Source organism: Dermacentor albipictus, chromosome 2, assembly GCF_038994185.2.
Source record: "Dermacentor albipictus isolate Rhodes 1998 colony chromosome 2, USDA_Dalb.pri_finalv2, whole genome shotgun sequence".
NCBI classification, from domain to species: Eukaryota; Metazoa; Arthropoda; class Arachnida; order Ixodida; family Ixodidae; genus Dermacentor; species Dermacentor albipictus.
In genome coordinates this window covers 41,229,263-41,242,102 of record NC_091822.1, presented here as the reverse complement: position 1 = coordinate 41,242,102, position 12,840 = coordinate 41,229,263, and the positions used below count along the sequence as shown (strand labels likewise).

At 49.7% G+C, this 12,840-nt stretch overlaps 1 protein-coding gene across 2 annotated transcripts in view; it reads right to left on the bottom strand.

Annotated features, from left to right (window-relative positions):
• Window positions 1-12,840, bottom strand: part of LOC139055923 (juvenile hormone acid O-methyltransferase-like) — a 97,876-nt gene that overhangs the window by 47,768 nt on the left and 37,268 nt on the right. For both annotated transcript variants that reach the window (XM_070533572.1, XM_070533573.1), the window contains 2 exons: window positions 7,309-7,545; window positions 5,336-5,702 (listed from right to left, as the gene is read on the bottom strand). In XM_070533572.1, coding sequence (XP_070389673.1) covers window positions 5,336-5,702; window positions 7,309-7,544 — 603 coding nt within the window. In that variant the 5' untranslated portion in view covers window position 7,545. The remainder of the gene's footprint in view (window positions 1-5,335; window positions 5,703-7,308; window positions 7,546-12,840) is intronic.

Genomic DNA, 12,840 nt, shown 5'->3' with positions numbered 1-12,840 from the left:
CTTGCCTTCCTTGACGCTGCGCAACTCTTCAAAATCCCATCCTCGTCGCCATGTGCTACGTTTTGCGCCAGGCGTGCCGAAAGGATCAAACAAGTTCCGGGTGAACGACGTTTATTAACCCATGCTTGTGTATTGAGGCTCGGCAAGAAAGAGAGGGCCGCTAGCAAGGAGCACTCTGCTTGTAACACTTATGGTATCTTCGACTGGTCGCCTGTATGCCCCGAAGCAGAGTCGGGTAGATCGGTCGTTTCCCGAGCTCAAAGGTAGGGGACAAGCGCGCAAGCCGAGCGTGCGACTCGCTCTCGGAGGAGGAAATTGCTGATGCGAAACCACGTGACTACTGCCAACGTCCGATGTTTCGCCTATCCAAAGCTCCCGGCGCTGCCCGAAAAACCGGCTGACGTGCCGGCGGGACGAACGTTCGTCGCGACGCCAGCATGCAGTGGCCTAGGTTGCCAAGGTTACGGCAACCTAGTGCAGTCCCTTAGTGCAGAACAGCGGTTAAATACTAAGGAAGAGTATGGGATGTAGGGGAATGTGTCTTTGACTTTGTTACGCACTATTCTCGCGCACTGAAGCACGCATCCTGTCGAGCATGGGAGAATGCGCCAGAACGACGGTAAATACAATCAGAGTAGCGCTCGTGTTCTTGTTCTGCCATCTAGCCTGCATCCGTCTCTCTCTCTATTTATTTTGTAAATGCAATTTCCTATCTCTTTTGGCTGCTCTCATCCCCGGGGCACTTTGGTGGGAGGTGGGGGTGCCCACACGGTACAACGGAGCTCCGCAGCGGCCACGTTTGGCTTTCTCCACGATGGCGGAAGAGGGGTCGGCGCCCGCCGAGGCGACTGCGACGACAACGGTTGTCCTGGCTCAGCTAAAACACCCAGGCACATCCTGCGGGAGTAACAACGTTGACATCGAGGACTGGCTGCCCCTGTACGAGCGTACAAGTAGGAACAAATACTGGGATGAGACGATCATGTTGGAAAACATCTTATTTTACCTCAAAGGAAGAGCGAAGGTGTGGTTTGAGAATGATGAAGACGAAATTAGGAGCTGGGATGCTTGCAAGGAAAAGATGCGTTCCTTCTTCGGCATGTCTGCAGGTAGAAAGGCAGCAGCAAAGAAGGAGCTGGCATCTCGTGCGCAGACAGCGACAAAGTCATACCTGACTTATATGCAGGCCGTGCTTGCCCTTTGCCGCAAAGCCGATGACGGCATGACGGAGTCTGAGAAAGTGGACCACGTGTTAAAGGGCATAGCAGATGATGCCTAATCTGCTAATCTGCAAAGACTGTGACACCGTCGATGCCATCATTCAAGAGTGCGAGCGCTTTGAGGCCGCCAAAAGTCTACGCATTGTCCATCATTTCGCTCGACTTCCAAACACGGCAGCAACGTGGTCGTGCGAAGACGTACATAAGCCTTCGGCACCGCTCACCGTAGAACACGTGAGGATCATACGACGTGAACTTGACGCTGTGTCTCCTGCTTCTACCTGTGGCCGCACCTGTGACCATACTATAGCTCCCAGATGGTGCCACTAGTTCAAGCTGTCGTTCATCAGGAGCTCTCCGATGCTGACCTGGATTCTGTGTGCGCCGCAGCTCCTTACCAGCCGATCACCCGCCGTCCCTCACTTTCGCACGCCCGACGTCAAAGGCTACGGCTCCGTACTCGCAATCCAGCCGACTGAAGGACTGCTGATGACTGTCCCATTTGCTTCAACTGCTGTCGTATTGGACACGTGGCCCGCCATTGTAACAGGGGGTGGTATTCGTATCAGGCGCCCTATGGACACAACCGTCGCCCCGACATGGATCATGGCCGATTTCAGCCCTACCGCGAGCCTGCCCGAACCACCGGCGATGACGCTTCCTCCATGCCGTATCGTCGTTCACAATCCCCCCGTGGTCACCAGTCCCGTTCGTCGTTGTCTCGTCACCAATCATCTCCCTCGCCCCAGCATCTCTAACTGGGAACAAGTGGATTGCCGTAGCTACGGGCTACGCGACACTATACGCTATGACGCGGTCACTGCCGACAAGCTGTGCCACTGGCGTTGCGGAATTCCTCCTTTACGACGTTATTCTTCACCACGGTGCTTCTCGACAGCTGCTGGCCGACCGTGGTCGCTCATTTCCGTCCCAAGTCGTCGTTCGCGTTCAATACGTCACAAGTTAACCACTGCCTACCACCCGCAAGCCAACGGGCTTACCGAACGCCTTAACTGCACGCTGACCACAATGCTGTCCATGTTCGTTTCCTCAGACCACCGTGATTGGGACAGCACTTTGCCTTATGTGACATTTGCCTACAACTCGTCAGGCCATGACACCGCTAACTTTTCCCCCTTTTGGATCTCTTGTTTGGTCGCCATCCAACATTGCCGTTGGAGACTTTTACCATCACCTGTGCACCCGGTTACAGACTACGCCCGCGATGCAGCTTTTCCTGCTGCAACGGATTGCCAGATTCCACGGGATCGTCTTTATGCCTCCCAGTAGTCTCAGAAGGCCCGCTACGATCGCCAACACCTGCAGAGTCGTTAATTACTCTCTGAGCTCTTTGGTCCTCCTCTGGGCGCCTTGCCGCCACGTTGGCTTGTCGTCAAAGCTTCCTTCCCGCCACTCCGGGTCTTACGAGGGGCTACGCCAGATCACTGACGTCACGTACGAGATTGGACAGTCTATCATCTGCCGCGTCCGCCATTGATAGCGTGCACGTCGCCGACTTAAGCCTTATGTTGCCGGACACGATCCTACTGCTCCTTAAGCGCCAAGACGGCGCTCTCGCCGGCGGGGGTTCTATGTTACGCGCTATTCCCGCGCACTGAAGCACGCATCCCGCCTAGCATGGAAGAACGTGCCAGAACAACGGTGAAGACGAGAATCAGAGTAGCGCTCGTGTTCTTCTGCCACCGAGCCTGCAGCCGTCTCTCTCTGTATATATTTTGTATATACAATTTCCTATCCCTTTTGGCTACTATCATCCCCGTGGCAATATGCCGGAAAAAAGTGTTTACGCTTTATACTTTGTTTCTTAAATTCCAAAAGGACATGTATAACCATAACTGTTTCATTACACCATCTACACGGGGCCAGCAGACGACCCGCGACTGAGTATGAGTGAGTGGCCTATACAATCTGCACAATGAAACCTCCAGCCATCTCACTCACTTTTCATGTATTAATTTTTTTTTTAAATTGTGACTGTAAAGTGTACAGCTTATAGGGTGCAAACAACAGTGTATACTTTTCAGAGATAGCGGTAAGCTGCCGGTCATGATTTGGTGAAGCCAGCTGTAAGCCCACCACCCGGAACATTAGTAAAACAAATGAAAAAGCGCAGCACCGTCCTTATGGGCTTTCGTCTCGACAAGCTCTTTCCCCACCTCTGCCACTTGAGTTGTGGTCGCCGACGGCGCACAGGGAGCGGGATCATTTACGCTAGTAGAATAAACATGCAGCTGGCACATATACCTACAGCAAAGCTCGGGGAGCGCAGAAAACACTGGCGCCACCTTAGCTATGGCGGCTGACAGTGACCAAGCGCTCCAAACCTCCTTCGGCGGTGCACTTTCCTGGAACCGCTGCAGCCATTCTCCTCGCGCGCGGCAAGCGAGCTGGTGTGAAAAGATTCGCAGTTGCACCGATTAGTTAAATGGGCGGCCTCCCCTAACGGTTGACAAACGACCACGTTCCGCGTCTGACTTCCCTACCGGTGCTCTGGTGTGTGCCATTGGAATGTGCGTGACACGGGCAGTTCCAATCACGCGATGGGGGCGATTGCGTTGGCACCATCACACCATGGGACCATTATGGGTGCATCATCGCGCGCAGGCGAACGTGCGGTTTCTTAAGGCACATGAGAAACGGTCAGTTTTGACTCTGATCTGAAGCACCAAGCGAACGTTTTCGCATACGCTCCAGACAAGGCGTCGATGGTGCGCTAGGGAACAGTTATACGGTGCACCTCACTGACAGGTTTACTCGCAAACCAGTGTTTGCTATGATGCCCCATGGCTTTCGGCCCCTCTGGTTTGGTCGCTTCGCGCGTGCGTTCGAGGACTGTCACCATAATTCGGACGTTTTCCCGCATCCACGTTCTGCATATATGTTTGGCCTTGAGCATTTTATTACAGCTGCTGCGCCTACATGCCGTTTCTCAGAACTTCTGACAAATATGGGCGGCGTGACCTTGCGTCTATGTTGTAGATTGTGTAGTTTTGGTGAAGATTCCACGCTGAACTATGTTTTCAAAAAAGTGTGCTCAGATGGTTAGCGGAGTCGACTGCCCAATCACGCATGGTAGTTCTGGCAAACTCAAGGTATTGTGGACTGAGTGTCGAGACAGAAAACAAACGAACAATGATTTGTCAGTAAACATTTGTAACGCAGCGTTTGGTCTATAAAAGCGGCTCCAGCGTTCCCACCGTGGTTGTCGACTTGACTTCGGGTGCTTTGGACCATCGGCTCTGCCGAGATTGGTTTCTCTATGATGTCCAAAGCAATATTACAACCGTTCGTAACCGATGCAACATTGAAAACGTGGAAACTTGTAACCAAGCCTTGTAAAGACTTTGTAAATACAAGTTTTCTTCGTCCATACATGAGCGTCTGCGTCCTTTGAGCTGGAGTCACCCATTTATCAACCTATGCAGGCCGTCTCGGACGTAGCTTGCCGGACGCATAAGCGGAGGGGGAGGTGGAGAACAACGCATCATCACCGAATCAGTCACTGGAGCCGTACGCACACGTGAAATTCCCTCTGATGATAACGTGCAGTTGCGAGCCATTGGCCAAGAAAAACGTGCTCCCGCGCCGATTCTAGAGGCAAATAAAAAGTTATCGTTCTCCTGGCAGGCTATAGAGCAACACGTTTGTCTTTTGCATAATAATCTTAAATGCTACTCTTCCCCTTTGTCAGCCAAGATCCTAGATAGTTTGTAGCAAGTCATCTCCAGGGTTGCTAACAGTTGGCTATACATTCGTAATATGTTCGATTGTTCCGGTAGCTATGCACGACCGTGGTAAATTCGCACTACCGCGTATCTCCGCACTGTATACGCAGAGACCAGCTGCATTGCAGACATGTGGTTACATTAGTTCTTTTGAAGTTGCACATTGTTTCGCCGCTCAACTGCGTGCCAGATGAAATGTGCGCCAGACAGAAGCACACAAGTGCCTCCCTGTGTGCTCACAAGCAAGACTACCTTATTGCTTACTTTCTAGAGATCGCGAGCATGAAAATCTCTACTGGTGCTCGTATTTTCCGGCCGCGATCACGCTGAAGGCGTACCACCAGTGATATTGCTTCCTGGAATACTTACGTCAGAGTACTTCTTCCACCTGGGCGACTCCATCATAGCCATGAAGACGTCGAACACGACCAAGCAGTTAGAGAAGACCAGGAAGCATTCGCCGCCGGGCGCCAAGAGCGTCTCGACGTTCCTCAGAGCACGGCGATGCTCCGCTATCCAGTGGAAGGCGAGGAAGGAGTAGACTCTCTGGAAACGACCTTCCACCTGCACGAACTTTGTAACGTCCTCGTCCGCTAGGATGTCCAGTTTGCGGTACTCAATCCGAGGGTCCCCGCGGTGTTCTATTGCAAATTTCAGCATAGCCTCTGAGTTGTCGACCGCTACGAGCCTCTTGCACCAAGGCGGCAGGCGCGGCAGCAGATGCTTCCTCGTGAAGCTGCATGTGTGGAACGTTCTTAGAGCTCTTGCAAGTTTCCTGATTGCACTAACGCACTATCAGCATAAACGGAGGCCGCAAGTTGTGGACAGATGATAAAGGCAGAACAGAACACTTAATTCAAATTTATTTCGATATGTGCGCAAGATGTAGAATTATGAGGAATGAGCGACGGTTCAAAAGAGATGAAGAAACACAAGGACCATCGTAAAGAAGAAACGAAACAGCGTAAGTAAAATCGGCGTGCTTGTTTCTAAAGTTCAGGCTTTTGTATTTCACTTGTCGTTTTGGCAGTATTAGTAATGAATGTCCCTACCAAGTGACATTCATAACTGCAGCTATTGTCACCCTGTTATCTTCGCACAAATAAGAATTAGTTTTTTGCGTGTATATATGTTTAACGCGACACAGACGAGGGACAAAAAATGGACGACACGAGTGATGACTGACAACTGAAAGTTTATTGCTTGACAAATCATAATGAGGGCTCAGTCACATGGTGGGTACGTACATGGTGGTGGGTGTCCAGAAATCAGGCCATTCAAAAAATACCGCTCATTTTTGGTGCACTGAAACAGATGCTTGGCTAACAAACTAGGCGGAATCTATGTGCATGTGATATGCTTCAACTATTTCCAAGCTTGTTTGATTTTATTTTTGTGCAACACTGCTTTGGTGGAACAGGGGGTCGCATTGGCAGCGCCTGTTATGTGCGATCAGATGTGAGCTTGTAGAATTCCTGACAGCAGTGTGGGGCTCTCTAAGAAGAACATTTAAGCAGTGTCCAGTCTGTCCGTAGTACACTTAGCAGCACCATATTGTGCGGCATATAGCACCTTTACTGAACACGGGTCGAACTGCCGCGCGTACTTCATCTGACACGAAGTTGTCGACGTCTGCCGAGGTTTATTCAAATCTGGCCGTACAGTCCAAGCGTTGTCAATGGAACCCTCTGTTTCACAAACTACAGTGCTGTTTGGAAATGGAAATAAAAAAAACGCCGAGAGATAGTCGAGGCAGATCACATGCACATACGTATTTGTTTAACACACGAGGCGGAATCTATTTCACTGCATCAAAAAGAAGGGGTATTTCTGAATGGCCTGATTTCTCGGCACCCTTGCATAGTTGGTACGCACCACATGACCTAAGTGTCACGTGGCGATTTGTCAAGCTATAAATTCTTACTTGTCGGTCAGCGCTAGTGAGGACCATTCCTTGTCCCTCGTCTGTGTCACGCTACACATGTATGTGAAAATTTTAACATACCAAGTCGCCGACTTGCTGCGTTGAAATAATTAAATCGCAGTACACCTAAGCATGAGCAGTTCTCTCTTCACTTCTCCAACTACAATGAACATTAATGTCCAGTGACTTTGCTAAGGAAATTAGGATTCAAAAATGCAATTAATTTTCGCCTCTTCCTAGTGTGACTACAAAAACTATTTGTTGCTTTCTGTGCTTGCGTTATTGTGTCGTAAGGCGCACTGTTTTCATAAGCTCGTCGCAACGCATGTGAGAATAATGTACCAGCTGTTACTAACGCTTCCCCGATAAAGCATACATAAACGACCAACGTATTTCAGCCTTCCAGCCTTCACCGTACCTTCCCGAGCCGCAACCAATGTCCAGGAACTGGCTTTCCTCTTTAGTTCGGGCCTCGTCCTCTGCCTTTCCGACACTGAGGTCAGCGCTCTTCAGAAACGCCGGCTCGAACGAGTCCAACAAGGCAGCGACGGCGGGTGCCACCGGTACACAGGCTGCGTCATACAGTTGCACACACCTCGCCACACCATACGTGTCCACAGCGTCGCTGCTGGTTTTCGGCCCCGGAGTAGACATGCTGGTATTAAAAAAAATGAGCATGATAGGTCATATCATCCTCGTTAATTATCCGATCGTGCTAATCAACGTTGATTGAATAATGAATTTTCTTTGCGTGAGAGCCTGATCTGGACAGAGGTGTAACACATGGTGTAATGAACGGACAATAATACAAGAAAGATGGGTGTGGCGAGGCAGTAAAGGGGCCTAAATTCTGTTGCTCTGAATTGTCTAAAATATCAATATAACAAAAATAATGACAATCATCAGTGATGTGTGCTAGGATCATAAACGTTTTGCGACGAAAGTGTGACTAGTAAGTCGTATAGGTGGCAGTATCACTGGTACCTGAACCGGTCCTTCGGACGCAAGGGCTAGAGGCATGTGTTCTACGAATATGCCTGTATTGCAGCTACAAAGTCCAACTGGACGACACGCTTCAAATAACCTAGCCAAATGATTTATAAGATGTCCTTTTCTGCTAAACTGTTTAGCACCGTCTTAAAACGCGGTGCGTTGCTGAGAAAAAGTGCTACATGAAGAAATATGCTCATAACACAGGGAAATGATGTTCTTTTTTCTCCTTGCTTCTATTTTAGCGCACTGAAGATTAACGTGCATAACTGTTAGGCTATTGTCATACCTGCTACATGTAGTAAGTATGGCGATATGGTAACGTGGCAGTGTGGTAGCAGGTAAGAGAGTGCTGTAGTTGTGCCCTATTCTTAATCAACAAAGAAGCACTTTCCTGTGTCTTCTTCTCCCTAGGGTATATCCAGTTCCCTAACTTTGGTTTTATCATGTGTAGCATGTTTGATACTTCGGTAATCCACTGCTTTTGCCAGTACTTCCTTATCTCGTGCCGCGAGAAGGCGGTAAAGCCAGTAGTCACTATGGGTATATTTATGTCTGTGACGGAAGGCTACTGATCTAGCGTTTTCGTCATAGCCTACATTGCGTCGTATGCATCTGTGGGCAGGTACCAACGAAGGATATTTACTTGGTTGCACGTGCACGCTCCATATAGTAATGAAAACAGTTCATTAAACAACGGAGTTATGTTTTTGTCAGCTCATTAGGGTTCTAACGCTGCCCAATGAGTTTGTGAACACAATAGCTTCGGTGGCATTTGTCTGCTTTATGGGTTTGATGACCAAGAATATCGCGAATGGTTTCGCAGGGAATATACTAGTATGTGTATTTAATGCACCGGATGTTAAAACGGCGCTCCCAGAGTTGCACAATGCACACCAACTGGAGACTTGAAATACCCTATGGAAATTTCAGCTCAGCACTACTTCTCTTGAAGTTCAAGGGCGAGCGTGTATGCGTGTCAGGCACATGTTTGGATATTTCTACAAATATATATCAAGCTCGATATGCTAACATTGCCAACGTGCCTGGCAGTGGATACGCCGCAAATAATTGATTGACATGAATGTCCGACATTCGGTTCTACTTTCAGAAAATAGGAGAGAGCTAAATATCTTCTTTGGATATGTACGGACGATTAATTTTGCTCCATATGCAGTCTTTCTACAGAACTAATTCTGAAGGCACCTGTAACCAGGCGGATACCGAGATGGCGAGCAGGATCCGGCATCATTACCGCACTCGGCGCAAAACACTTGTCCCACGATTTATTGACGTCTAGACGTCAAGAAACGACGTGGAACGTCAAAAGTGAGCGTCAAGAAACGGCGGGTGTCAAGCTTCCAAAAATCTTGGCAAGCGCATGCTCGGGTTGCGTGGCTACCACCAACACTGTGGTTTGCTTGCTTTGCTGCTTCGTCGTCGTCTTGCCTTCTTCATTATATTGTCCCCCGGGGAATAGCGCAGCCATTCTGGCGACTTAAGCCGTTGACAGTATAGCGGGCTCATAATAGGGCTCGAGGCGACTCACATGGACGACTTCCTGACCACGACGACGTAAGTCTTCGGACAGTGTAAACGGTTCAACCTCACAATTTACTGGAGATGTACGATCGAGGATGCGTTAAGGTCCATGATATCGGGCCACTAATTTATAGGAAAGCCCAGGAGCACTCGGAGTTCAAGCCAAACGAGGGCACCGGTCACCAAAGTAGGAAGAGGTTGGTTGGTGTCATGCCTTAGCTGCCGGTGACCTTGGTCCTCGGTTGTCAATGAACAAGCCAATTGTCAGGACAATCTTCGGCGTACCTGGCAAAATCAGAAATGGGAGTGTACTAAGAGTTGTCAGGTGTGTATGGACGCATTGTGTCCAGCATGCATGATGGCTTGCGCCCGTACAAGAGAAAGAATGGCGAGAATTCTGTGGCCGCGCGCGTAGCAGTCTTGTACGTATATGTGACGAATGGAAGGATGGTGTCCCAATCGGTTTGGTCCGATGCTGTGTACATTGTCAGCATATCACCGAGAGTGCGATTAAATCGTTCAGTTAGCCCGTTCATTTGAGGATGGTATGCAGATGTCATGCGATGAACGATATTGCACTGAACGAGCAAGGCTTGAATAGCGGCAGACAGGAAAACACGTCCTCTGTAGCTCAAGAATTCACGGAGAGCACCGTGGCGCAAGACAAAGTTGTGTAAGATGAAAAACGCAACGCCTCTCGCTGCGGCTGTGGGCAAAGCTGCAGTCTCTGCTTAACGCGTGAGGTGGTCCACGCCGACAATTATCGACTTATTTCCAGAAGTGGTCGAGGTAAGCGGGCCGTATAAGTCGATAGCGACGCGGGGAAATGAACGGGCCGGGCAAGGGACAGGCTAAGTGTACCGGCCGGGCGTTGAGGTGGAGCCTTGGGCAGATGACAGGCAGTGCAAGCACGTATGTACTCGCACACAAATTTATACATCCCGCGCCAGTAGTATCGCTGACGCAGGTGGTTGCAAGTCTTGAGAAAGCCGGCGTGAGCGCTTTGCGGGTCGGTGTGGAAAGCAGCGCAGACTTCCGTTCGCATGTGGCGGGGTACCATTAGCAGCCACCTCCGGCCATCAGACGCGTAATTTCGCCGATAGAGGAGATCGTCTCGAATACTGAAATGGGCGGCTTAGCGACGGAAACTGAAGGATTATGGTTAAACCCATCATCTGTATTTCAACTGTGGGTGTAACTATGTTGGTAATAGCGGACGATGCCTTAATGACAGCCTACGGGAGCATCGCTACAATGTGATAGAAATTAGAGGGGAATTTCTGGATGCCCACTTAGGAAATGTACGCATAATCAGGCAGACGCCACAAACACGGTCACGTGCAAACCGGTATATAGTGCATGCTCAATCCTCAGCAGAAATCGTAATCAGTTAAACCGGGAAATCATCGAAGCGGAATTGATTGACAGGTGTGGTGACACCTGTGAGTCAAAACCACCCATCGCTCTTTCCAGCAAGGAGTTGTCCTTCTTGCACAGAGATATGTATTTTCTGCGGGAGGTGCACATCTGATGTGCAACAGTTGCTGCTATATATATGGTCACTTGCTTCAATATAAAACAATGTTTGAAGTCTGCGCTCGTGTGTCTCAGTCTCTTCTTCGTCTTCGTATTGTGTGCAGAAAGCTGCATTCATGTCCTACCAACATGTCCAAACAGTCCCCTTAGTGAACTGTATAAAATATTGATAGGGAACAGCTGCCACAGTGTGGCTGCACTGAAGCGGAGGAACACGACGTGTTCCCGATTAATATAGTGTCGCCAGCTTGACCGCCGTTGGCTTACATGTAAATATATTGTAAATAGCTTTATGCATCAGCTACACGTAACCTTATTTGGTGGAGGTGGACGTTCCCCGTACCCGCCATGGAGCTTCACAGCGGGCGCAACGCCGACAATGCAAATTCGATTCCTGCATTCCCGTCATCCAATCCTTCTCCGGCGACGATCTCCTTGATACGGGTCGTCGTCTGCCAGGAATTCTCAAACGTCGGTCTTCACTGCATTCGTTCTATGCGTTCTGAGCATCTTTATCCACCCACGTTCCCACCCCGCCACTCTTACTACTCTTGTGGACAGCGCAACCTGTCCGAATGGCGCGCTCTTGACGACAAGCCGCTATTTTTTAACTGTCGACACATCGGGCATATCGCTCGTCACTGCCGCACCCGCTAGACACGCTATTCTTTCGCAGCCCACCCTTGTCCTTCTAGTTCGTCCGTTTCATTCACGCCCTCTATGCCCAACTTGTCCTGTGCCCAACATGTCGCAGGGTCATCTGACCCTGCGACATGTCTGACAAGACCCCGCTACGCCCGCTCACCTCCTTCCCGCCGTCAATCTCGTTCGCCTCCGTCACGACATGCTCTTTCTCCGACCTATTCGCAGCACCTCCGATCGGAAAACCAGACAGTGCAGCTTCTGGAAGTGGAGCTGCATTGAAAACATTGGCACAAAACTGTCGCTTGACTATTCGCAACTCAAATCAACATTAGGGGGCGCTGCGAAGCCTGGCCCGGTCTGGCTACACTGTGCAGTATGGCGGCTTTACGGAGGTCCCCGCGTACGCCGTCCTTGGTGAAAATATGAAGTTTGTTGCACTGCGATGTTAATTCGCGCTGTTTTGTGGGGGGAGAACGGGTAGTGGACGCCGAGCACCTCATTTTAGTCGGTACCAGTGGTACAGTGAGTAATTAAGTAGAAGTGGTCGCGCGTGTGTGCAAACCTCCGGCGTGACAGCGGACCCGCACGAGATTGTGGTGAGAATCGCCGACGCATTCCGGGACCCATCGATCGTGGAGGCAAAGTGCTCGTGCACTGCTGGATTGTCGCAAAAGTGCAAGCACATCTCGGCTGTTTCTCCTGGCACCTTATCCTGGAACATTTGGTGTATTTGTCAGTCCCTTTAATGTTTCATCTGTACATTGCGTTTCAATGCTGTTCATATTGCAAAGATCGTATAAAGTGAAATGTTCATGTGCGTGCACCGTTGTAAGCAGAAGAGATGCTATTATGTGCCAAACTGCAACTTAGCTTCACCTTGTGCTGTGGCGCTTGAGGTTACCTGTCACAATACATATTCTTTTTTTTTTGCCGACAGTACTGTTCGTTTTCTATGGCTCATACGTTATTGTTTCACAATTTGTGCACGAGCAACTGCGTGATACCAGTGGCGACTCAGGCAGAACTCATGAAACCAACTTTTGTTGTTTGTCTTTGTTTGTGCCCTTCTTAAAGGGGCCCTGAAACTGGCATGCTGCATAATATCGATACCACGACCACCACAAGCTCTGTTCGCAGGACGATCAGACAGCCGTGTGTATTTATTGGTTTCTGTTAGTGATGCAGCTCCAGGCGTCCACCTCGCGTTTAGAGAGTGCCACACATGCCTGAACCACAA